At 43.1% G+C, this 26207-nt stretch overlaps 1 protein-coding gene across 1 annotated transcript in view; it reads right to left on the bottom strand.

Moving 5' to 3' along the window:
- LOC115153628 (protein eyes shut homolog) overlaps positions 1–26207 on the bottom strand; it is a 220383-nt gene that overhangs the window by 92689 nt on the left and 101487 nt on the right. Inside the window, exons 17-21 of the mRNA XM_029699265.1 lie at positions 25622–25744; positions 23002–23115; positions 19979–20092; positions 19010–19123; positions 8809–9006 (exon numbers count right to left, since the gene is read on the bottom strand). Of these exons, the coding sequence (XP_029555125.1) occupies positions 8809–9006; positions 19010–19123; positions 19979–20092; positions 23002–23115; positions 25622–25744 (663 nt within the window). The remainder of the gene's footprint in view (positions 1–8808; positions 9007–19009; positions 19124–19978; positions 20093–23001; positions 23116–25621; positions 25745–26207) is intronic.

Genomic DNA, 26207 nt, shown 5'->3' on the forward strand with positions numbered 1-26207 from the left:
CTGGTGGATGGGGCTGGGTGGCTAGAGCCTGGTGGATGGGGCTAGGTGGATGGGACAGGGTGGATGGGATTGTGAGGAGCTCTACTCTCCCTGGTGACTCCATGTTTGGTCGGTGTAGCTGAGCTCCAGGTCTTGAAGGCCAGCCTGTGAGCCTGGAGGGACACCACCAGCCACTGGCCCCCTCTGCTCTCAGGCTCTCAGGACCGCTCAAGCCAACTGCCCTCAACTAAAGGCATCCGCATCCGAATGCATCCGCATTCATGCATATATTATGATTACATTTTCTGACGTTTTTGTTCGTTTTGGATGATTATTTTTTTCGGCTGTTCAGGCAGACTACATGCTTTTTTGGAGGCAAGCCGAAGTCGGTAACCAAAGTCTATGACCCTTCAGTGATTAGTCAACAGCAGGGATTCTTCAATAAAGTCTTTGTTGTCATTCGACAAGAGATGACTCGTTTTTATGTACATTTTTTAATTGAGAAATTTGCACCAAACATCTTAGCTAGATGTAAAATTGCCTGACTAAGATCTCCTAGGCAAAAACATCAACATCAGATTAATGACAGAATTCTTGAGTTATCTTCAACAATTTTGTGGAAGTGACTACTGGCAACGGCGTCTCAAAATGAACAAACAGTACTATTGCTGCTTTTTTCTTGTTATTCAAGCGAAGGTCTTTTAAAGGAGTACGCGAGCACACTCGTTCAGTTGGCCTAGCCGACCTGAAGCATGCTGACGCCATACAGCCTCCAGGGGGTTTTAACGTTGTTTACATTAAGTACCCAGGAGAAAACCCTGATTGCTTCCCAAATTACACCCTATTCCCTATTTAGTACACTTCTTTTGACCAGGGCCCATAGGGCTCTTGTCAAATGTGTGCATTATATAGGGAACAGGGTGCCATTTGGGACGTATGACTTCTGACAATCTTGCTGTCATCTATATTACAACTTTTGAATACTGTTTTTAATGCTATAATATCCTCCTGAGACCCAGCAATTAAGTTGTTTTTGGTCCATATCTCTAAGGCCATACATGCCACTGTGTAAGGTCCTAAGGATCCGCCCCTTTTTTTCAATTTTCACCTAAAATGACATACCCAAATCTAACTGCCTGTAACTCAGGCCCTGAAACAAGGATATGCATACTATTGGTACCATTTGAAAGGAAACACTTCGAAGTTTGTGGAAATGTGAAAAGAATGTAGGAGAATATAACACAATAGATCTGGTAAAAGATAATACAAAGGAAAAACCAAACATTCTTTTGTATTTTTTTGTACCATCTTTGAAATGCAAGAGAAAGGCCATAATGTATTATTCCAGCCCAGCTGCAATTTAAATGTTGGCCACTAGATGGCAGCAGTGTATGTGCAAAGTTTTAGACTGATCCAATGAACAACTGCATTTCTGTTAAAAATCTTTATCAAGACTGCCCAAATGTGCCTAATTTGTTTATTAATAACTTTTCATGTTCAAAACTGTGCACTCTCCTCAAACAATAGAATGGTATTATTTCACTGTAATAGCTACTGTAAATTGTGTGCAGTTAGATTAACAAGAATGTAAGCTTTCTCCCAATATCAAATACGTCTATGTCCTGGGAAATGTTCTTGTTACTTACAACCTCATGCTAATCGCATTAGCCTACGTTAGCTCAACCGTCCCGTGGAAGGGAGATCGATCCCAAAGAAGTTTTAAGAGAATATTCTGGGCCCGGGGCTTCCCAAAGTATCTTAAGAGCGTCTCATCCCGTTAGCGGGATCATTTTCCAGCGAAAAACTCCTAGCGACATTAGCATAACGAAATTCAATATTTTTTTTTTTCAAATATAGGACTGTCTCATATCGTTTTATAGATACACCTCTCTTGAATCGACCCTCGTCGTCCGATTTCAAAAAGGTTTTACAGGAAAAGCACAACATTAGATTATGTTAGAGGAGTACATGGTAAAAGTAGCATCATTTGAATTTTCCCACCAATCACATATAACCAAAAAACAGCTAAATGCAGCACTAACCTTTTACAAACTTCATCAGATGACACACCTAGGACATCATGTTACACACAGCATGCATTCTTTTGTTCAATAAAGGTCATATTTCTATATAAAAACAGCATTTTACATCGGCACCTGACGTTGACTAACTATTTTCCCATAAAATGCGTCCCGGGAAACAGTGCTACAATTTCATAAATTACTATTCGAAAACGATTTTTTTATTTTATATTGCCAATCTAAGATTTATAGATGAATATCTCTTGAAAACACCCGTCATAACAGATTTTAAATTAACTTTACAGGGTAATCACACTTTGAGATAAAAGGGGATGCGATACTCAGAAAATGAGCTAGAAAACCTAGCTCGGCACCATCTTGGAACAATCGCAAATCACATCTGATCTTGTATAATATTGTCAATAATCCCTCACCTTTAGTTGTCTTCATCAGAAAGCACTTCCAGGAATCCCAGGTCCACGACAAATGTATTTTCGGTCGAAAAAGTCCATCCTTTATGTTCCATTAGCTTGCTGTTGTTAGCGCGTCTGAAGGCTGTATCCAAATGCTGATCCGTGCGCGGGACTTGGCTTACGAAAAATAACTTTTTTCCCTCCTTTAGGTTCGTTCAAACATGTCAAACGTTGTATAACATTAATCTTCAGGACCTGTTTCAACAAGAGAGCCAATTAGATTCGAGTGGGACGATTTCATTGTGTTTCAAAACGTTTCCAAAGGTGGGGGTAGACACGGCCGCCGACGTCACAATGCTGATGGCCCTCCTACTGTGACCAATTGCCACAGCGTCTCCTTCACTGAGTTTCGACAGTAGAAGCCTCAAAACACTTTGTAAAGACTGGGGACATCTAGTGGAAGCACTAGAAAGTGCTCAATGATCGATTTTTCACGTTGTGAATTACAGGCAAGGCTGTGAAGTCGAGTCCACAATTCAGAATCCCACTTCCTGTTTCAATCGGTCTCGGGGTTTTGACTGCCATATGAGTTCTGTTATACTCACAGACACCATTCAAACAGTTTTAGAAACTTTAGGGTGTTTTCTATCCATATAAAATAAGTATATGCATGTCCTAGCTTCTGAGTTTGATTAGTAGGCCGTTGAAAATGGGAATGAATATTTTCCAAAATGCGCTGTGGCGCCCCCTATGGTAGGATATCCTCAAGAGGTTTTAAGGTTAAGTTTATCGTTAGAACCTTCGTAATGTCGCAGTTGAAAACACTCGTAATCTAACGTCTTATTCAGACCACCTATAGAACAGCTAAGAGCGTCCTTAGATGTTTTTTTGTTGCCCTCCCGTTGTCAAGCCGCCCTGTATTTGCGACATCATAGTGGTTCACTAAGGTGGTGATAAGGCCAGCCATTCTGGATGGAGGCTATAGTGCCTGGAAATACGATGACATTGCTAAAGTAGTCAAACAACTTGCCAGCATTATCACGTCGTCAAATTTACTTTAGACAGATGGCAATGTTGTAAATCTATATCAGATCTCATTGACGATGCATTGAGTAGAATGCTCAGTTGGGCACTAGTCCAAAACGAACCTTCAAAAATATTTTGTGACGAAACATGCAACACCATTGCAACACTAGGTCATTTAATGTTCAATCAATTTAGTTATACACTGCTCAAAAAAATTAAGGGAACACTTAAACAACACACTAACTCCAAGTCAATCACACTTCTGTGAAATCAAACTGTCCACTTAGGAAGCAACACTGATTGACAATAAATTTCACATGCTGTTGTGCAAATGGAATAGACAACAGGTTGAAATTATAGTCAATTAGCAAGACACCCCCAATAAAGGAGTGGTTCGGCAGGTGGTGACCACAGACCACTTCTCAGTTCTTATGCTTCCTGGCTGATGTTTTGGTCACTTTTGAATGCTGCCGGTGATTTCACTCTAGTGGTAGCATGAGACGGAGTCTACAACCCACACAAGTGGCTCAGGTAGTGCAGCTCATCCAGGATGGCACATCAATGCGAGCTGTGGCAAGAAGGTTTGCTGTGTCTGTCAGCGTAGTGTCCAGAGCATGGAGGCGCTACCAGGAGACAGGCCAGTACATCAGGAGATGTGGAGGAGGCCGTAGGAGGGCAACAACCCAGCAGCAGGACCGCTACCTCCGCCTTTGTGCAAGGAGGAGCAGGAGGAGCACTGCCAGAGCCCTGCAAAATGACCTCCAGCAGGCCACAAATGTGCATGTGTCTGCTCAAACGGTCAGAAACAGACTCCATTAGGGTGGTATGAGGGCCCGACGTCCACAGGTTGGGGGTTGTGCTTACAGCCCAACACCGTGCAGGATGTTTGGCATTTGCCAGAGAACACCACGATTGGCAAATTCGCCACTGGCGCCCTGTGCTCTTCACAGATGAAAGCAGGTTCACACTGAGCACGTGACAGACGTGACAGAGTCTGAAGATGCCGTGGAGAATGTTCTGCTGCCTGCAACATCCTCCAGCATGACCGGTTTGGCGGTGGGTCAGTCATGGTGTGGGGTGGCATTTCTTTGGGGGGCCGCACAGCCCTCCATGTGCTCGCCAGAGGTAGCCTGACTGCCATTAGGTACCGAGATGAGATCCTCAGACCCCTTGTGAGACCATATGCTGGTGCGGTTGGCCCTGGGTTCCTCCTAATGCAAGACAATGCTAGACCTCATGTGGCTGGAGTGTGTCAGCAGTTCCTGCAAGAGGAAGGCATTGATGCTATGGACTGGCCCGCCCGTTCCCCAGACCTGAATCCAATTGAGCACATCTGGGACATCATGTCTCGCTCCATCCACCAACGCCACGTTGCACCACAGACTGTCCAGGAGTTGGCGGATGCTTTAGTCCAGGTCTGGGAGGAGATCCCTAAGGAGACCATCCGCCACCTCATCAGGAGCATGCCCAGGCGTTGTAGGGAGGTCATACAGGCACGTGGAGGCCATACACACTACTGAGCCTCATTTTGACTTGTTTTAAGGACATTACATCAAAGTTGGATCAGCCTGTAGTGTGGTTCTCCACTTTCATTTTGAGTGTGACTCCAAATCCAGACCTCCATGGGTTGATTGATAAATTGGATTTCCATTGATTATTTTTGTGTGATTTTGTTGTCAGCACATTCAACTATGTAAAGAAAAAAGTATTTAATAAGATTATTTAATTCATTCAGATCTAGGATGTGTTATCTTAGTGTTCCATTTATTTTTTTGAGCATTATATTTTACTGCTTGTAGGCTCCTGTCTGTAATGTGTCTCAACATATTTCTTGATGTGTAGCATAATGATGTGCCAAATCTTTAGTGCATTATTATAGAGTAAGCATTAAAATAAGCCGCCTGAATATTTGCAGCTATAGGTGATAATATCCATCTAGGAGCTGATCCGTTGTCAGCATTGTAGAATACTTCTAATGTTAAGGTAAGATTTGAATGTAGAAAGCTGATCTGAGACCAGTGTTTTCTTTCTTTTGATCCTAACAGTATCGACACAAGCCTCAACAGTGCACTTAGCGAACGTTCCTTCTGCTTCATGTTTTGGTAAACTAATATTGCATCTTTGGCCGTTGTAGGAACGATGCATCGTTAAAACACTCGGAAGCCTAAGTTCCATCGCTATTGGGAAACCGGGCCCTGGACTTTTCAATGATATCATGTGTGGGGGTATCACCTTGATCATTTATTCTTTCTGGTTCTTCAAAATGGCTACCATCTCCATTAGCACATTTTATGGTAAGTGTGTATTTGCGTAATTAGCATTTTTTGTAAGTTTGATATTCAGATTATTTCTAAAAGGCAAATATCTCAGGAATAGTTTGATGAGTTTTCAGAGCAGTGTGATCATTTTTTCACGTTAAATAAGAGCTTGCTATTAAATGTCCTCTGTATTTTTTTATTTATATAACTAGGCAAGTCAGTAAGAACAAATTCTTATTTACAATGACGGTCTAGGAACAGTGCCTTGTTCAGGGGCAGAACGACAGATTTTTACCTTGTCAGCTCGGGGATTCGATCTAACAACCATTCGGTTACTGGCTCAACGCTCTAACCACTAGGCTACCTGCCGCCCCAATGTGGTTAATACATATGGAGAATAAACTTGACCTACATATCTTGTTTTTTTGTGTTTCTTTATGTACTATACTGTGAAAGAGATGATTTCAACAGTGTGTGGGCAGAGATCTAAACCAACAGAAAAGAATGTGAAGCCACGTCAACTAATGGAAAATGGATCCCAGTTCATAAGGATCCCAGTTCATAAAGCTTCTGTCACTCCCAATATTGTAAATGTGTTTCCCGGTGTGCTCCATGTCTCCTGAGAGCTGCTAGTTACATTTGACCTGACGGACATATTGCATTGACGTGTGTAGCAACGTAATAACCTCATATAATACACCTTTTGACCAACCATATCTTGACATGTTATGAACAAAAGCCAAATATCTGTTTTTGACAATGACTTTAAAGCACATTTCTTTAGAGAAATAACACAGCTTCCATCATTTATCACTTTGGTCATCTCTGATCCTTACTTAACTGTTCATTTGATCTAGGAGTTGTTTCATCCTTTATCACTTTGGTCATCTCTGATCCTTAACCCACACTGTTCATTTGATCTAGGAGTTGTTTCATCATTTTTGTTGGAGACTGAATACATAGAAGCCTTATTGGATTAATCGCCAGCCAGCCAGAGAAGGAAAAACAACATTCTGCCTTGGGGATTTGACTGTGTGTGTGTGTGTGAGTGTGTGGTGAGATTTCTTTGATTGTATTAAGTCTGAAATGTATCATCCATTATTCAAATTAGGACACAGCATTGATGAATAATTGATGGTCTTTCAGTGGTTAGGTTAGAGAACTTATCAGATGGTCTCTCAGTGGTTAGGTTACAGAACTCATCAGATGGTCTCTGTGGTTAGGTTACAGAACTCATCAGATGGTCTCTCAGTGGTTAGGTTACAGAACTCATCAGCTGGTCTCTCAGTGGTTAGGTTACAGAACTCATCAGATGGTCTCTCAGTGGTTAGGTTACAGAGCTCATCAGATAGTCTCTCAGTGGTTAGGTTACAGAACTCATCAGATGATCTCTCAGTGGTTAGGTTACAGAACTCATCAGCTGGTCTCTCAGTGGTTAGGTTACAGAACTCATCAGATGGTCTCTCAGTGGTTAGGTTACAGAACTCATCAGATGGTCTCTCAGTGGTTAGGTTACAGAACTCATCAGATGGTCTCTCAGTGGTTAGGTTACAGAACTCAGATAGTCTTTCAGTGGTTAGGGTACAGAAGTCATCAGATGGTCTCTCAGCGGTTAGGGTATAGAACTCAGATAGTCTCTCAGTGATTAGGGTACAGAACTCAGATAGTCTTTCAGTGGTTAGGGTACAGAACTCATCAGATGGTCTTTCAGTGGTTAGGTTACAGAACTCATCAGATGGTCTCTCAGTGGTTAGGTTACAGAACTCATCAGATGGTCTCTCAGTGGTTAGGTTACAGAACTCATCAGATGGTGACCACTGCAGTGCCCCGGATACTTGCCCTGGTCAAAAGTAGTGCACTACATAAGGAAATAGGGTACATGTGCCATGGTCAAAAGCAGTGGACTCTATAGGGAACAGGGTGCCATTTGGGATGCAGTCATTACCATCAGATGGAATAACTCCAGTCTCATAACGGTCCTTATTAGTCACAGTGGTTGTGACCCACTGGAACAGTACCTGTCAGAAAGCAAGTGAGCTAAACCAACTGTGATGCACAAGGTAGGAGTAGGGGTGGGGTGAGAGAGAGGGAGGAGAGAAACATACAGACAGAGAGAGAGAGATACATAGAGAGAGAGGGAGAGACCGATAAATAGAGGGAGAGAGAGACATACAGACAGAGGGAGAGAGAGACATACAGACAGAGGGAGAGAGTGATAAATAGAGAAACATACAGACAGAGGGAGAGAGAGATAAATAGAGAGAGAGAGATAAATAGAGAGAGAGCGAGAGAGATAAATAGAGAGAGAGAGAGAGAGAGAGAGAGAGAGAGAGAGAGAGATAAATAGAGAGAGAGCGAGAGAGATAAATAGAGAGAGAGCGATAAATAGAGAGAGAGATAAAGAGAGAGAGAGAGAGAGAGAGAGAGAGAGAAATAGAGAGAGAGAAATAGAGAGAGAGAAATAGAGAGAGAGATAAATAGAGAGAGAGATAAATAGAGAGAGAGAGATAAATAGAGAGAAAGAGATAAATAGAGAGCGAGAGAGATAAATAGAGAGAGAGAGAAATAAATAGAGAGAGAGAGAGATAAATAGAGAGAGAGAGATAAATAGAGAGAGAGAGAGATAAAGAGAGAGAGAGAGAGAGATAAATAAAGAGAGAGAGAGATAAATAGAGAGAGATACGTTTTTAGATGTGTTAGCTGGGGCCTGTCTCTGAGTGGTTATTAAATGTGTTTGTGACATGTGGGCTGATGCTTCTCGCTGCTTTGTGACATGTGGGTCGCTACTCGCCCTTCTCTACTGCAGTTTCTGATTCTAGTCGTATTGCAATGGGGCAGAGAGAAAATATTGCAGTTTTATAGCTCATATCATGCTATTCTACACATTTTGTAATGAGACAGAGATTTTTGTATTTTTTTAAATCTAATTTCCTGCTATTCTACACATTTTGCCATGACTTATTACCTGTTCATATGCTATCTGGGGAGGGGGAACCGACCTCCAGGGGGCCCCTAAAACAAAAAATAAATAAGGGTTAGGGGCCCCCAGAGCCCGTGCCCCCCACCCTCCCTGTAGGGGTGTGTGGTACACCAGTGGTGTGTGTCTCTCACCATCGTAGCAGAAGCCGTGAAGGCAGGGGTTTGAGCTGCACTCGTCCATGTTGATCTCACAGCGGGGGCCTGTGAAGCCACGTCGACAGCGACAGCGGAATCCCAGGGGGAAACGGACCTGATCAGGTTCCTCTACACACTCAGCACCGTTCTCACAGGGGTTGTTGGCCTCACAGGGGAGGAACTCACAGTTCCTACCTATAGGAGGAGGTAGCGGGAGCAGGGCCCAGCAACCAGCAGGGGTGGAGGGAGAGACACAGAGTCAGACATAGAACTCACAGTTCCTACTTCTAGTACGGTAGGAAGAGCAGAGCCCAATAATTAATAGGCAAACAGGACGAGTGAGAAACATTTTCAGATGGACATTATTTCTTCCGACATGCTGTAGGAAGAGCAGCGGACAACAACAAATAGGCAGAGAGAAGAAGAGAGAGAAGAGAGAGAAGACCAGGCAGGTCACCTGTCATACAAGCCACTATTCCACGTCCATCCATGTCTGAGGGCGTCGGGAGATGATATGGAAACCGACCACTAGGGGCAACAGTGAGTGCTGTTACCTTCAAGTAGGCTTTGGTTTTGCTAGAGTGTTGTGGATGGGGATGGTTCCAAAGGTTGAATGTTCGAATCCAGTGATGGAAAGTCCAGCGATACTGACCTTTATCAATGGTTAGCATCTGCCTCTGTTTCTAAAGGTTGCATGTTTAAATCCAGTGATAGAAAGTTATTTTAGATATTTCTGTTTTAAGCCAATCCCAAACCTGAACCCTACCTTAACCATTCTGAGTTCATGTCTAATCTTAAGATTCTAGAGTTAATTTCTAAACTTTTTTAAATTTTATTTTGATGTTTGGAACAACTTCTAAATTTGATGTTTTTAGAAACATGGATGAACGTCTAATTCTGACGCAAGACTGTGAGAGCTAGTTGGAGAAACCGGTGTCAGACAGAGAAGGTAGAGCAGCAGGCCAGAAAACAGGCAGACAGAGAGAAACAGTGTCAGACAGAGAAGGTAGAGCAGCAGGCCAGAAAACAGGCAGACAGAGAAAAACAGTGTCAGACAGAGAAGGTAGAGCAGCAGGCCAGAAAACAGGCAGACAGAGAGAAACAGTGTCAGACAGAGAAGGTAGAGCAGCAGGCCAGCAACAAACAGACAGACAGCAAGAAACAGTGTCAGACAGAGAAGGTAGAGCAGCAGGCCAGAAAACAGGCAGACAGAGAAACAGTGTCAGACAGAGAAGGTACAGCAGCAGGCCAGAAAACAGGCAGACAGAGAGAACCAGTGTCAGACAGAGAAGGTAGAGCAGCAGGCAAGCAAACAGGCAGACAGACAGAGAGAAACAGTGTCAGACAGAGAAGGTAGAGCAGCAGGCCAGAAAACAGGCAGACAGACAGAGAGAAACAGTGTCAGACAGAGAAAGTAGAGCAGCAGGCCAGAAAACAGGCAGACAGAGAAAAAGTGTCAGACAGACATAGAAGTTCATTGTTGTACACAATTGCTCCCTGGTGCATAAAATAAACACATTCTCAAACGTATTTCAGCTCATCTGTGTAATAAATTATATTTGATATTTTGTCTCAAATATTTTAATGAAATGAACAATACATAACTGAACAGGGCGTGGGGAATGACTATGAAAGACTGTATGTCCCTGGTTGACACCACTGACTGTCTGCTTTATGATGGTGCCAGTATACTGGATAATATGGGGAGCTAATACATTTACTGCTAATTAGTCAATCATTAACATTTAATATGTACCAATGCTTAGTAACGTCTCAAACTCCCTCTGGTGTGATGACAGATCTCAAATGCTACTGAAGGTTTCTGATCATTTCAATGCTATATCTGAAATAAAAACGTACATGAAAATCGGATAATTACCTATATAATGCAAAAATGTACTTTTTGGAGAATAATGGAAGTATTTCTTAGGAGAAAATATGTAAATTACCTAATAAACATGTTTTTACTGAAATGGTAAAAAAAAAAAGTGTTTTTATTGTGAAATCCAGTTTAGCACTAAGGATGCATCTCAAATAGCACCCTATTCCTTATGTAGTGCACTACTGTTGCTCCCCTATGTAGTACACTATATATGGAATAGGGTTCCATTTGGTATGAACATCTTGGAGTCACTTTCAAAACTCCTTGTTCACAACAATAAAACAGACTATAAGATATTGACACAATCATGCACCTCTTCAATCATGTGAATAGTAGCAACACTATGCTCATGACTGTTTTCTCAGAGGGAAAGTTTAGTTGTTATCATGTAATCAAGGAAAGTTACATTTTTATCACGAGAGCAAAACAAGCTGGCTTGACCGATAGTTCTTGACTTTTAAACTGTTTCATATTGACTTCACAACAGATAGACATACAAGAAGACGCACACATCACCTCTACGAAGCAGAATAACAAGCCAGAAAACTCCACTCAGGCCTAAAATAATAGCTAGCTGGAAGAACCAGCATGCCAAAAGCACAGTATCAAAACACTTTTTGATGAAAGCGCACTCTTGGAAAACATTTTAAATAAGAAAACAGATGAACAAGGCAAAGTGTTTTCAACAAAGACAGTTAAAAAACATGACAGAGCCAAGCAATGAACAGTGTGAATAAATGACAACACGAAAATGGCACCATATTCCTTATTTAGTGCACTACTTTTGACCAGGGACCATAGGTAGTGCACTAAATAGGTAATACGGTGCCATTTGGGACACAGAGAGATTTTTGGGAAGAGCATCATTTCCATGCAAGCTTGACATATCAAAACAAGTAGTTATCTTTCCTACCTCTGATAATTTCTGCAAGAAGATTTTTTTTTTTTAAAGGCAGGAGAAAGTACATGATTACAAAACTGGAACAGCTTGAGGTAAAGATATTTAAAGATCTACCATGGCACTGATCTCAGTAGGTCTCAGTTTTCAAACTTGGTGAAAGCATAAAACATGTCATTAGAGGGTTGAAAAATGTGTTGAGCTATCCACAAAGATCCTATAAAATCTGTAATTCTATAGAGCCATCTACCATGGCACTGAACTCCGTCTTCAACCCTGGTGAAAGCATAGAACAAGTCACGACCAGTACTAGCTACAGTATATAAAACATATTTTCAAAGAAACACAGGATATGTAACCAAGCAGAGGAGTGGGGTCACGGCCAGGGTCAGCCATTATCAACGACGACCCTGGAGCAAAGGGTTAACCCTTGTGGGAGTTGGCCCATATGGATAGGGCTAAATGCAATCGGTAGAGAAATATGAAACGCATTTGCATAAGCATGGTAGCAATTGAAAGGAAACAGTTTGGAGATTATGGGAAAATGATTAGACCAAAGTTGAAGACAACAGTTCACCTGACACAAGACTGTATCCAAACATTTCACTGTTGATTTTATGTGCATTTTACATTTACTGTACTTTTCTCCGCATTTGTTGATAACGAAATCTGAAAGTGTCCAGAATAGAATTGGTTGTAATCCTGTTATAATGACGTCGTTATCAAGCAGTTTTGCCCACTGGCTTGTGTTCATGCTTCTGATTCTACTGCAGGATCAGGACAGACTGAGAGGTCAGTGACCAGTGATTCATCATAGTATGCTGAGGAGGCAAAGCTGTGGGCTATCAGCTTTATGCAACCTTAGCCTGGACCCAGATCTCTTTGGGCTGTATAGCCAACTCCAATGGGAGTGTCGACCATAGCATTTGTAGGGCCCAGTGTAGGGTCCAGTCTCCTATATACAACTCCCAATAACATAGCCAGTGTTTCAAGACCAGCCAAGGCAGAGATTGTAGCTGCACACCGGTCACGATTCTGACTCCTGCCCTTTACCAAAGTTTATTTGTCCCATGCGCCGAATACAACAGTGAAATGCTTACTTACAAGCCCTTAACCAAAAATGCAGTTTTAAGAAAAAAAATGTTTTAATAAGGAAGAGATAAGAATAACAAATAATTAAAGAGCAGCAGTAAATAACAATAGCGGGGCTATATACAGGGGGTACCGGTACAGAGTCAATGTGGAGGCTATATACAGGGGGTACCTGTACAGAGTCAATGTGGAGGCTATATACAGGGGGTACCTGTACAGAGTCAATGTGGAGGCTATATACAGGGGGTACCGGTACAGAGTCAATGTGGAGGCTATATACAGGGGTACCGGTACAGAGTCAATGTGGAGGCTATACACAGGGGGTACCTGTACAGAGTCAATGTGGAGGCTATATACAGGGGGTACCTGTACAGAGTCAATGTGGAGGCTATATACAGGGGGTACCAGTACAGAGTCAATGTGGAGGCTATATACAGGGGGTACCTGTACAGAGTCAATGTGGAGGCTATATACAGGGGGTACCAGTACAGAGTCAATGTGGAGGCTATATACAGGGGGTACCAGTACAGAGTCAATGTGGAGGCTATATACAGGGGGTACCTGTACAGAATCAATGTGCAGGAGCACCGGTGACGAGGTAATTGAGGTAATATGTACATGTACGTAGAGTTATTAAAGTGACTATGCATAGAGAATAGCAGCAGAGTAGAAGGGGGGGAGGCAGTGCAAATATTCTGGGTAGCCATTTGAATAGCTGTTCAGGAGTCTTATGGCTCGGGGATAGAAGCTGTTTAGAAGCCTCTTGGACCTAGACTTGGAAGCCGTGCAACCGCAACACCAGGCAGCGATGCAACCTGTCAGGACGCTCTCGATGGTGCTTCCGCAAAACCCCTTGAGGATCCGAGGACCCACTCCAAATCCCCTCAGTCTCCTGAGGGGGAATAGGTCTTGTCGTGCCCTCTTCACGACTGTCTTGGTGTGCTTGGACCATGCTAGTTTGTTGGTGGACGCCAAGGAACTTGACGCTCTCAACCTGCTACACTACAGCCCCGTTGATGAGAATGGGGGTGTGCTCAGTCCTTTTCCTGTAGTCCACAATCATCTCCTTTGTCTTGATCACGTTGAGGAAGAGGTTGTTGTCCTTGCACCATCTCTGACCTCCCTATAGGCTGTCTCATTGCTGTCGGTGATCAGGCTGTTGTGTCATCAGAAAACTTAATGGTGGTGTTGGAGTCATGCCTGGCTGTGCAGTTATGAGTGAACAGGGAGTACAGGAGGAGACCAAGCACGCACCCCTGAGGGGCCCCCGTGTTTTGGATCAGCGTGGCGGATGTGTTGTTACCCTTACCACCTGGGGGCGGCCCGTCAGGAAGTCCAGGATCCAGTTGCAGAGGGAGGTGTTTAGTCCAAGGATCCTTAGCTTCGAGGGCACTACGGTGTTGAATGCTGAGCTGTAGTCAACGACTTGCCTAGTTAAATAAGCTGCATTCTCACATAGGTGTTTTAAAAAATATATCTATATTTTTCTAACCTTTATTTAACTAGGCAAGTCAGTTATGAACAAATTTTTATTTACAAAGACGGTCTACCAGGGTACAGTGGGGTTAACTGCCTTGTTCAGGGGCAGAACGACAGATTGTTATACCTTGTCAGCTCGGGGATTCGATCCAGCAACCTTTCGGTTACTGGCCGAACGTTCTAACCACTAGGCTACCTGCCATGTTCCTTTTGTCCAGGTGTGAAAGGGCAGTGTGGAGTGCAATAGAGATTGCAGCAATGGTATGCAAATTGGAGTGGGTCTAGGGTTTCTGGGATAATGGCATTGATGTGAGCCATGACCAGCCTTCCAAAGCATTTCATGGCTACAGACGTGAGTGCTACGGGTCGGTAGTCATTTAGGCAGGTTACCTTAGTGTTCTTGGGCACAGGGACCAAGTAAACGTTCCCACTCTGGTGCCGACACCCCACTGAGAGTTCCTGCTCCTTAATCACAGCCACCAGACAAATGGTAATCAAAACTGGATTCGACCAACTTGGATGTCTGTTTGATTTCCATAATAGTAGCAAACTACTCAAGTCAATGTTGCACGCCTCAAGTTTTTAATGTCACATGCACAAGTACAAGGAAACGCCTTTCTTGCAAGCTTTTATCCCAACAATGCAGTAATCAATATCAATGTAGTACGCATCAAATAAGGTACAACAAAAACACACAGGAAATAAGAAGAACATGAGAAAGTAGGTATGCTATATACAGGGTCAATTCCAAAACCACATTTACAATTCTAACTAGACAAGTCAGTTAAGAACAAATTCTTATTTATAATGACGGCCTACACCGGCCAAACCCTCCCTGACGACGCTGGCCAATTGCACGCCGCCCTATGTGCAGGGATACTGGAGGTAGATATGTACAGTACCAGTCAAAAGTTTGGACACACCTACGTTTTTTTGTTTGTTTACTATTTCTACATTGTAGGATAATAGTGAAGACATCAAAACTATGAAATAACACATATGGAATCATATAGTTACCAAAAAAAGTGTTAAACAAATCAAAATATATTTTAGATTGGAATGCTTTTCCAATAGTCTTGAAGGAGTTCCCACATATGCTGAGCACTTGTTGGCTGCTTTTCCGTCACTCTGCGGTCCAACCCATCCCAAACCCTCTCAATTGGGTTGAGGTTGGGTGATTGTGGAGGCCAGGTCATCTGATGCAGCACTCCATCACTCTCCTTGGTCAAATAGCCCTTATACAGCCTGGATGTGTGTTTTGGGTCATTGTCCTGTTGAAAAACAGGACAAACACTAAGCGCAAACCAGATGGGCTGATGTATCGATGCAGAATGCTGTAGTGTGACGTCCTGACCAGTAAAGGGGTTATTTGTTATTGTAGTTTGGTCAGGACGTGGCAGGGGGGTGTTTGTTTTATGCGGTTCGGGGTTTGTTGGGATATGTGTTTATGTAGAGGGGTGTTTGTTTAGAGTATTCCGGGGTTTTTGGTTATGTTCTATGTTTTGTATTTCTATGATCTGTCCATGTTGTGTATTTCTTTGTGTTGGCCTGGTATAGCTCTCAATCAGGAACAGCTGTACATCGTTGTTGCTGATTGGGAGTCATACTTAGGTAGCCCTGTTTTCACATGTCCCTTGTGGGAAGTTGTTTTTGCACTGCTAGGGTTAGCCTGCAAAACTGTTTAGCTATTGTCCGTTTTGTTATTTTTGTTAAGTGTTCAAGTTATTAAAATAAAACGTTAAAATGAGCACTCAACCCGCTGCGCCTTGGTCTACTTCATACGACGACCGTTACAGGTAGCCATGCTGGTTAAGTGTGCCTTGAATTCTAAATAAATCACTGACAGTGTCACAAGCAAAGCACCCCCACACCATCACACCTCCTCCTCCATGCTTCATGGTGGGAACAACACATGCGAAGATCATCCGTTCACCTACTCTGCATCTCATAAAGAAACAGCGGTTGGAACAAAAAAATCGCAAATTTGGACTCATCAGACCAAAGGACAGATTTCCACCAGTCTAATGTCCATTGCTCTTTGCTTATTTGAGCTGTTCTTGCCATAATTTGAACTGTTATTACCAAATAGGGATATCTTCTGTATACCTCCCTTACCTTGTCACAACACAACTGATTGGCTCAAACGCATTAAGGAAAAAAATTCCACAAATATATTTTTAACAAGGCACACATGTTAATTGAAATGCCTTCCAGGTGACTAACTCATGAAGCTGGTTGAGAGAATGCCAAGCGTGTGCAAAGCCGTCATCAAGGGTGTTTAATTTGAAGAATGTAAAATCTAAAATATATTTTGGTTTAACACTTTTTTTGGTTGCTACATGATTCCATATGTGTTATTTCATAGTTTTGATGTCTTCACTATTATTCTACAATGTTGAAAATAGCTCAAATAAAGAAAAACCCTAGAATGAGTAGGTGTGTCCAAACCTTTGACTGGTACTGTATAGGGGTAAGGTGACTGGGCATCAGGATATATGATAAACAGAGTAGCAGCAGCATATATGATGATTGTATGTGAGTGTGTGTGTTATATGTGTGTGAGCAAATGAAGTGAGTGTGTGTGTGTGCGTGCGTGCGTGCGTGTGTGTGTGTGGAGTGTCAGTGAGTGTGTAGCGTATTGTCCACAGGAGACATGGCAATAAAATATTGCCTTTTGTCAAGATTGATACTGTCTTTTTCCATACATCACACACACACACCTGTTGCTATGGCACCACTACCTACACTACATGGCCAGAGGTAAGTAGACAGCCCGTCAAATGAGTGGATTCAGCTATTTCAGCCACACGCGTTGCTGACAGGTGTATAAAATCGAGCACACAGCTATGCAATCTCTATAGACAAACATTGGCAGTAGAATGGCCTTACTGAAGAGCTCAGTGACTTTCAACGTGGCACCGGTATAGGATGCCTCTTTTCCAACAAGTCAGTTCGTCATTTTCTGCCCTGCTAGAGATGCCCCAGGCAACTGTAAGTGCTGTTATTGTGAAGTGGAAACGTCTAGGAGCAACAACGGCTCAGCCGTGAAGTGGAAACGTCTAGGAACAACAACGGCTCAGCCGTGAAGTGGAAACGTCTAGGAGCAACAACGGCTCAGCCGTGTAATGGAAGCATCTAGGAGCAACAACGGCTCAGCCGTGAAGTGGAAACATCTAGGAACAACAACGGCTCAGCCGTGAAGTGGAAACGTCTAGGAGCAACAACGGCTCAGCCGTGAAGTGGAAACATCTAGGAACAACAACGGCTCAGCTGTGAAGTGGAAACATCTAGGAACAACAACGGCTCAGCTGTGAAGTGGAAACATCTAGGAACAACAACGGCTCAGCTGTGAAGTGGAAACATCTAGGAACAACAACGGCTCAGCCGTGAAGTGGAAACATCTAGGAACAACAACGGCTCAGCTGTGAAGTGGAAACATCTAGGAACAACAACGGCTCAGCCGTGAAGTGGAAACATCTAGGAACAACAACGGCTCAGCCGTGAAGTGGAAACATCTAGGAGCAACAACGGCTCAGCCGTGAAGTGGAAACATCTAGGAACAACAACGGCTCAGCCGTGAAGTGGAAACATCTAGGAGCAACAACGGCTCAGCCGTGAAGTGGAAACATCTAGGAACAACAACGGCTCAGCCGTGAAGTGGAAACATCTAGGAGCAACAACGGCTCAGCCGTGAAGTGGAAACATCTAGGAACAACAACGGCTCAGCCGTGAAGTGGAAACATCTAGGAGCAACAACGGCTCAGCCGTGAAGTGGAAACATCTAGGAACAACAACGGCTCAGCCGTGAAGTGGAAACATCTAGGAGCAACAACGGCTCAGCCGCGAAGTGGACGTTCTGGATCTGAACCTTCAGAATGAGCTTCAGGAAGTCAACTGCTGTTGGGGTAAGTTTCTCAAAAACAAGTGAAATTCTAAAAAAATATGTATCTGTAACCTTCTATAACATGTAATTTACATCAAAATCAAATAGTGAAATGATCCTTTAAGCATTGCTGTGGACATAGAAAAGCAACAAAATTGGATGTTCTATTAAAATGTGTGATTTTGAGACCAAACAAAATGGAATTTGGTCAAAACTTCAACAGATTTTATAGGGCACTAGTTGACCAAGGCTATACAGCACTAAGACACAACACATTAGTGGGGACCAAGGCTATACAGCACTAAGACATAATACATTAGTGGGGACCAAGGCTATACAGCACTAAGACACAACACATTAGTGGGGACCAAGGCTATACAGCACTAAGACACAACACATTAGTGGGGACCAAGGCTATACAGCACTAAGACATAACACATTAGTGGGGACCAAGGCTATACAGCACTAAGACATAATACATTAGTGGGGACCAAGGCTATACAGCACTAAGACACAACACATTAGTGGGGACCAAGGCTATACAGCACTAAGAGATAATACATTAGTGGGGACCAAGGCTATACAGCACTAAGACACAACACATTAGTGGGGACCAAGGCTATACAGCACTAAGACATAATGAGAAATAGATACACCATCTGGTAGATTAGCAATGGGTTTCATCTTCTTTGTCGAGCATCGCCACAACCAGAGAATGAAGCCTTACTAATGTTGCTATAGACTGCAGCAGAATGAGTTCAGGCAGGTGAGAGAGGGACGCTCAGGGAGGTTAATTAACTTTGGTGATCGTCCCCATTCCCTCAGTGTGCATTACCTTTCAAATGAAGACACATGCACACAGTGACACACACGCACACACAGACACACACACACACACACACACACACACACACACACACACACACACACACACACACACACAGTCCCTCTCAGTGTTCATTACCTTTGAATGGAGCCACACACTGACAGTGGTAATTGCCAGGCTGGTCAATGCAAGTGGCTCCGTTCTTGCAGGGAGAAGAGGCACACTCGTTAATGTCCAACTCACACCCAGCGCCTTTGATACAAACAACAACATAAACAAATAAATAAGTCATGCTTTTAGGGGTCAGTGAGACTCGTAGCAGGTCTGCGTCCCAAATGGTACCCTATTCCATATAAAGTGCACTACTTTTCACCAGAGTTCTATGGGTCCAAAAGCAGTGCACTATGAAGGGATCAAGGTGCCATTTGGGACGCATCCCAGGACAGTTAATAATCTCTTCGGTTGGACACAGGAAACAGGATCTAATGAGACCATGGAGCAGTAACTAACTGTGTATCTTCTGTCTTCACTCCTCATCAGTTAGTCAGAGAACACAACAATGGCTGCACTACCAGGGTCCAGCACTATGTAGGGAACAGGGTGCCGTTTGGGACGCTGCCGACGTGTGATGTGCTTTGTCCAGACTACAGGCATGTAAACATCACTTTACACACTCTTCTCCCCTGGGGTTGGCAGATCTATTTCATTAAGGTGTTCCACACATAGGAACCTATTTCTATTGTTCCACCGCTGCTTAGCAACACTAGAGTTCAAAACATAGACAGTAGTTGCCAGTGTACCAAAGAAGCACGTTGTTGAAGACGTACACTGGAAATCAATCAAACTCCACAGACATCTTTGTTTGTAGACTATACTGCCCACGGACACAAACTTCTGTGTGAATCATTTTCTTGGTGAAACTGGAAGCATCTACCAGTGAGGCTATGGTAGAGCATGAATATGGCAATGCGGATTAGAGGGAATAGAGCCTACTATAGTTTGCTAAGATAAAGCTACAGGATTCATATTCAGTAGGTTATATTGTCAACGCTTGTTTACTTCAGTATGCATTAATTAATTAAAATTCTGTAAGTTAGATACACTGACCAGTAAAGCCGGGTAGACAGACACATTCATAGCCATTAGCCAGGTCCAAACACGTGCTATTGTGTCTGCACGGCCCTGACAGACACTCATCAATGTTGATTTCACAGTAGTCACCTGTAGAGAAAGACAAAATGAAAGAGGAAGGAACAGTTATGAAAATTCCCATTCCTACCAATTATAAACCAAGTGATAAAAAGAATCCCCTTTTCAAGTGAAATCTTAAATGCCTCCGAGCTATCCACCTTCTGAACTAAAAATACAAGAGAGAAACTCAGTTCAAAATGGGTTACTAAAATATGGATCCCTCGATTTGCATATATTCATCTAGTTAACTCAGACAATTTCCTAACAATTCAGATTGAAATGAACTGAGAAATAATAGAGAGACCTCTCGTCTGACATTAGATAAATTATCCCTTATGTTTTCAATATGACCTTACATGACCCAGCACGGTCCCAAATGGCACCCTATTCCCTTATAGTGCACTACTTTTGACCAGAGCAGTGATCAGCTAACCGGGGCTCTGGTCAAACATAATGCACTATAAGGGAATAGGGTGCCATTTGGGACGCAGAACCCAGTGTATTGAACATAATGAACATTGACATAGTTATAATGGTTGCACACCTCTCGCACAGGACAGCATTCATTTACATGCGTATAGGAATATTAGCATAGCTAATTACACAGTGGATTGCTATAGGCTGTCAGGTTATATTGCTTTAATTTACTTTGCTTGACTTCACTTCGTAAAACAGACCTCAACAAAGGTGTCGGTGGTGTTTCTGTTAATGAACTGCTACGTGGTCACAACTGGTGTCGGTGGTGTTTCTGTTATTGAACTGCTACGTGATCACAACTGGTGTCGGTGGTGTTTCTGTTATTGAACTGCTACGTGATCACAACTGGTGTTGTATTCCCACAATAAGTTGGGTGAATTTTGGCCCATTCCTCCTGACAGATCTGGTGTAACTAAGTCAGGTGTGTAGGCCTCCTTACTCGCACACGCATTTTCAGTTCTGCCCACACATTTTCTATAGGATTGAGGTCAGGGCTTTGTGATGGCCACTCCAATACCTTGACTTTGTTGTCCTTAAGACATTTTGCCACAACTTTAGAAGTATGCTTGGGGTAATTGTCCATTTGGAAGACCCATTTGTGACCAAGCTTTAACTTCCTGACTGATGTCTTCAGATGTTGCTTCAATATATCCACATAATGTTCCTGCCTCTTGATGCCATCTATTTTGTGAAGTGGACCAGTCCCTCCTGCAGCAAAGCATCCCCACAACATGATGCTGTCACCGCTGTGCTTCACGGTTGGGATGATGTTCTTCGGCTTGCAAGCCTCCCCCTTTTTCCTCCAAACATAACGATGGTCATTATGGCCAAACAGTTCTATTTTTGTTTCATCAGACCAGGGGACATTTTTCCAAAAAGTACAATCTTTGTCCCCATGTGCAGTTGCAAACCGCAGTCTGGCTTTTTTTAATGCCGGTTTTGGAGCACTGGCTCTTTCCTTGCTGAGCAGCCTTTCAGGTTATGTCGAGATAGGACTCATTTACTGTGGATATAGATACTTTTGTACCTGTTTCCTCCAGCATCTTCACAGGGTCCTTTGCTGTTGTTCTGGGATTGATTTGCACTTTTCACACCAAAGTACATTAATCTCTAGGAGACAGAATGTGTCTCCTTCCTGAGTGGTATGATGGCTGCGTGGTCCCATGGTGTTTATACTTGCGTACTATTGTTTGTACAGATGAACGTGGTACCTTCAGGCGTTTGGAAATTGCTCCCGAGGATGAACCAGACTTGTCGAGGTCTACAAATCTTTTGAGGTCTTGGCTGATTTCTTTTGATTTTCCCATGATGTCAAGCAAAGAGGCACTGAGTTTGAAGGTATGCCTTGAAACACATCCACAGGTACACCTCCAATTGACTCAAATGATGTCAATTAGCCTATCAGAAGCTTCTAAAGCCATGACATCATTTTCTGGAATTTTCCAAGCTGTTTAAAGGCACAGTCAACTTAGTGTATGTAAACTTCTGACCCACTGGAATTGTGATACAGTGAATTATAAGTGAAATAATCTGTAAACAGTTGTTGGAAAAATGACTTGTGTCATGCCCAAAGTAGATGTCCTAACCGACTTGCCAGAACTACAGTTTGTTAACAAGAAATGTGTGGAGTGGTTGAAAAACGAGTTTTAATGACTCCAACCTAAGTGTATGTAAACTTCCAACTTCAACTCTACATAGTGCATTACAGCATATACAGCCATATACAGCCTCCCAAACTTACAGGAGGGTACAGTGGTTCCTCCTTTAAAAGTTGCAAATTTTCCCCGCGGGACTTAGAGGTACCCAGCGTCACGCCTTCATTGCTCCAGACACGGCTTCATTGCACTCATTTTGCATTTGGGTCCCAAGGTTTTTATATTACCAATCATATTGAGTGGTTCCAATGATGAATTTTGACGTGAGCCACCCTTGCCTTGTGTCGTTCTTCAACAAAGATGGCTGACAAAACGTTACGGTGGAACCAGATGTAAGTTGTTATAATGTCATAAAGTATCTCTCCAGGAACCGGGTTGGAGTTAAAACCTACAGGAGGGTATCTCTCCAGGAACAGGGTTGGAGTTAAAACCTACAGGAGGGTATCTCTCCAGGAACAGGGTTGGAGTTAAAACCTACAGGAGGGTATCTCTCCAGGAACAGGATTGGAGTTAAAACCTACAGGAGGGTTTCTCTCCAGGAACAGGATTGGAGAGCCCTGTTCTATATCTTACATCTAAGAAACATACTTTAAGGTAAGGTATTTAAAATGATTTATAAGGGGTTTAAGTATTAATGATCCCGTTTTGGTCCCAGATCTATTTGTGCTGCCTTGTCAACTCCTACAGTCAACATCCTGTGATGTCACATATGATATGTTTGTCATGGCAACAACCATAAGGGTTACAGCACAAATGTACGTGTGTGTGTGTGGTGTGGTGTGGTGTGGTGTGGTGTGGTGTGTGTACCTATGACTCCGATTGGACATAAGCAGCTGAATGCGTTCAGCTCATCAGAGCAGGAAGCTCCGTTGTGGCAGGGCTGGCTCAGACACTCGTTTACCTCCACCTCACAGTTATTACCTGGAAAGACAAGAGAGGTTCACTGCATGAAGGTCCACACATGCATAGTCTACATACCGACGCACGCACACACTCTGCACACACACAGACACACTCACTCACACACACATACACAGAAGCATCTGCCAGATTTTGACACATAAATAACAGGCCCCCTTTAATAAAATAAGCTTCCTTAAGGAATGAGGAGAGGAATGGGGAGAGGAAGGGAGGATAGGTAGGGGGAAGTGGAAGTGGAGAGAGGTAGGGGGAACATGTGCCGTGTCAAAGAGAAGTGTGTTATGGAATTGTACGATACTGAGAGAAGAGGAACTGTACGATACTGAGAGAAGAGGAACTGTACGATACTGAGAGAAGAGGAACTGAACGATACTGAGAGAAGAGGAACTGTACGATACTGAGAGAAGAGGAACTGTACGTTACTGAGAGAAGAGGAACTGTACGTTACTGAGAGAAGAGGAACTGTACGATACTGAGAGAAGAGGAACTGTACGATACTGAGAGAAGAGGAACTGAACGTTACTGAGAGAAGAGGAACTGTACGATACTGAGAGAAGAGGAACTGAACGTTACTGAGAGAAGAGGAACTGTACGATACTGAGAGAAGAGGACCTGTACGTTACTGAGAGAAGAGGACCTGTACGATACTGAGAGAAGAGGAACTGTACGATACTGAGAGAAGAGGACCTGTACGTTACTGAGAGAAGAGGACCTGTACGATACTGAGAGAAGAGGAACTGTACGATACTGAGAGAAGAGGACCTGAACGATACTGAGAGAAGAGGACCTGTACGATACTGAGAGAAGAGGAACTGAACGTTACTGAGAGAAGAGGAACTGAACGTTACTGAGAGAAGAGGAACTGTACGATACTGAGAGAAGAGGAACTGAACGTTACTGAGAGAAGAGGAACTGTACGTTACTGAGAGAAGAGGAACTGTACGTTACTGAGAGAAGAGGAACTGTACGTTACTGAGAGAAGAGGACCTGTACGATACTGAGAGAAGAGGAACTGAACGATACTGAGAGAAGAGGACCTGTACGATACTGAGAGAAGAGGAACTGTACGTTACTGAGAGAAGAGGACCTGTACGATACTGAGAGAAGAGGAACTGAACGATACTGAGAGAAGAGGAACTGTACGTTACTGAGAGAAGAGGAACTGTACGATACTGAGAGAAGAGGAACTGTACGATACTGAGAGAAGAGGAACTGTACGATACTGAGAGAAGAGGACCTGTACGATACTGAGAGAAGAGGAACTGTACGATACTGAGAGAAGAGGAACTGTACGATACTGAGAGAAGAGGAACTGTACGATACTGAGAGAAGAGGACCTGTACGATACTGAGAGAAGAGGAACTGAACGATACTGAGAGAAGAGGAACTGTACGATACTGAGAGAAGAGGAACTGAACGTTACTGAGAGAAGAGGACCTGTACGATACTGAGAGAAGAGGAACTGTACGATACTGAGAGAAGAGGAACTGATACTGTACGATACTGAGAGAAGAGGAACTGTACGATACTGAGAGAAGAGGAACTGTACGATACTGAGAGAAGAGGAACTGTACGATACTGAGAGAAGAGGAACTGAACGTTACTGAGAGAAGAGGAACTGAACGTTACTGAGAGAAGAGGAACTGTACGATACTGAGAGAAGAGGAACTGTACGATACTGAGAGAAGAGGAACTGTACGATACTGAGAGAAGAGGAACTGTACGATACTGAGAGAAGAGGACCTGTACGATACTGAGAGAAGAGGACCTGAACGTTACTGAGAGAAGAGGAACTGTACGATACTGAGAGAAGAGGAACTGAACGTTACTGAGAGAAGAGGAACTGTACGATACTGAGAGAAGAGGAACTGAACGATACTGAGAGAAGAGGAACTGAACGTTACTGAGAGAAGAGGAACTGTACGATACTGAGAGAAGAGGAACTGTACGATACTGAGAGAAGAGGAACTGAACGTTACTGAGAGAAGAGGAACTGTACGATACTGAGAGAAGAGGAACTGTACGATACTGAGAGAAGAGGAACTGTACGATACTGAGAGAAGAGGACCTGTACGTTACTGAGAGAAGAGGACCTGTACGATACTGAGAGAAGAGGAACTGTACGATACTGAGAGAAGAGGAACTGTACGATACTGAGAGAAGAGGAACTGTACGTTACTGAGAGAAGAGGAACTGTACGATACTGAGAGAAGAGGAACTGAACGTTACTGAGAGAAGAGGAACTGTACGATACTGAGAGAAGAGGAACTGTACGATACTGAGAGAAGAGGAACTGAACGTTACTGAGAGAAGAGGAACTGAACGATACTGAGGGAAGTGTGTAATGGAACTGCCGTATGACATGTGGAAAGTAAATAAGTGTTTAACAATACCAACCTACATAGGGAGGCTTGAGGTCTTTGACACCAAAAGACAAACAGTCGATGGAATTACGAGCAAAGGGGAAATTGCCCTGACATCCCCTGTTGATAACGTAGATACTCACCAATGAATCCAGGTGCACAGAAACAATTGTAGCCGTTGACGGTGTCTTTGCAAATACTTAGAACACCGCACGGCTTCTCTTCACAGTCATCTATGTTCACCTCGCAGAATCGTCCCGTTAAACCTGAATGAAGAAGAGACGAATGAGACCCTCTGAATTAAGGGGTGGAATTATGAGGGAATCATTTTGAGAATGTAATAATGTGTTTTTTTAGTTAAAATCTGTGAATCTTATACTGGAAATTCACAGAGTGACTTTATCCCAATTCCAAACGCCTCTTTATCAAACATTACTCATCTCTCTGGGATGCTATTAGCTCCTTAACCCACTAACACACATTTTCTATTGGCTCCTTAACCCACTAACACACCTTTTCATTGGCTCCGATCAAATGGTTAACATAATAACACACCTTGTTATTGGCTCCCATCAACTGGTTAACTAACTCACTAACACACCTGATTCAATTGGTCAACTACTAATTTGATCAGGTGTTCTTGTTTCAGTAGGAAATAAGTGGGGCAGCCAGAGGTACTTGAGGAGAGGTTTAGGAAACGCTGCATTCATATTTCTCATTTTAGTATTC

Source organism: Salmo trutta, chromosome 18 (assembly GCF_901001165.1).
Source record: "Salmo trutta chromosome 18, fSalTru1.1, whole genome shotgun sequence".
Taxonomy (NCBI): Eukaryota; Metazoa; Chordata; class Actinopteri; order Salmoniformes; family Salmonidae; genus Salmo; species Salmo trutta.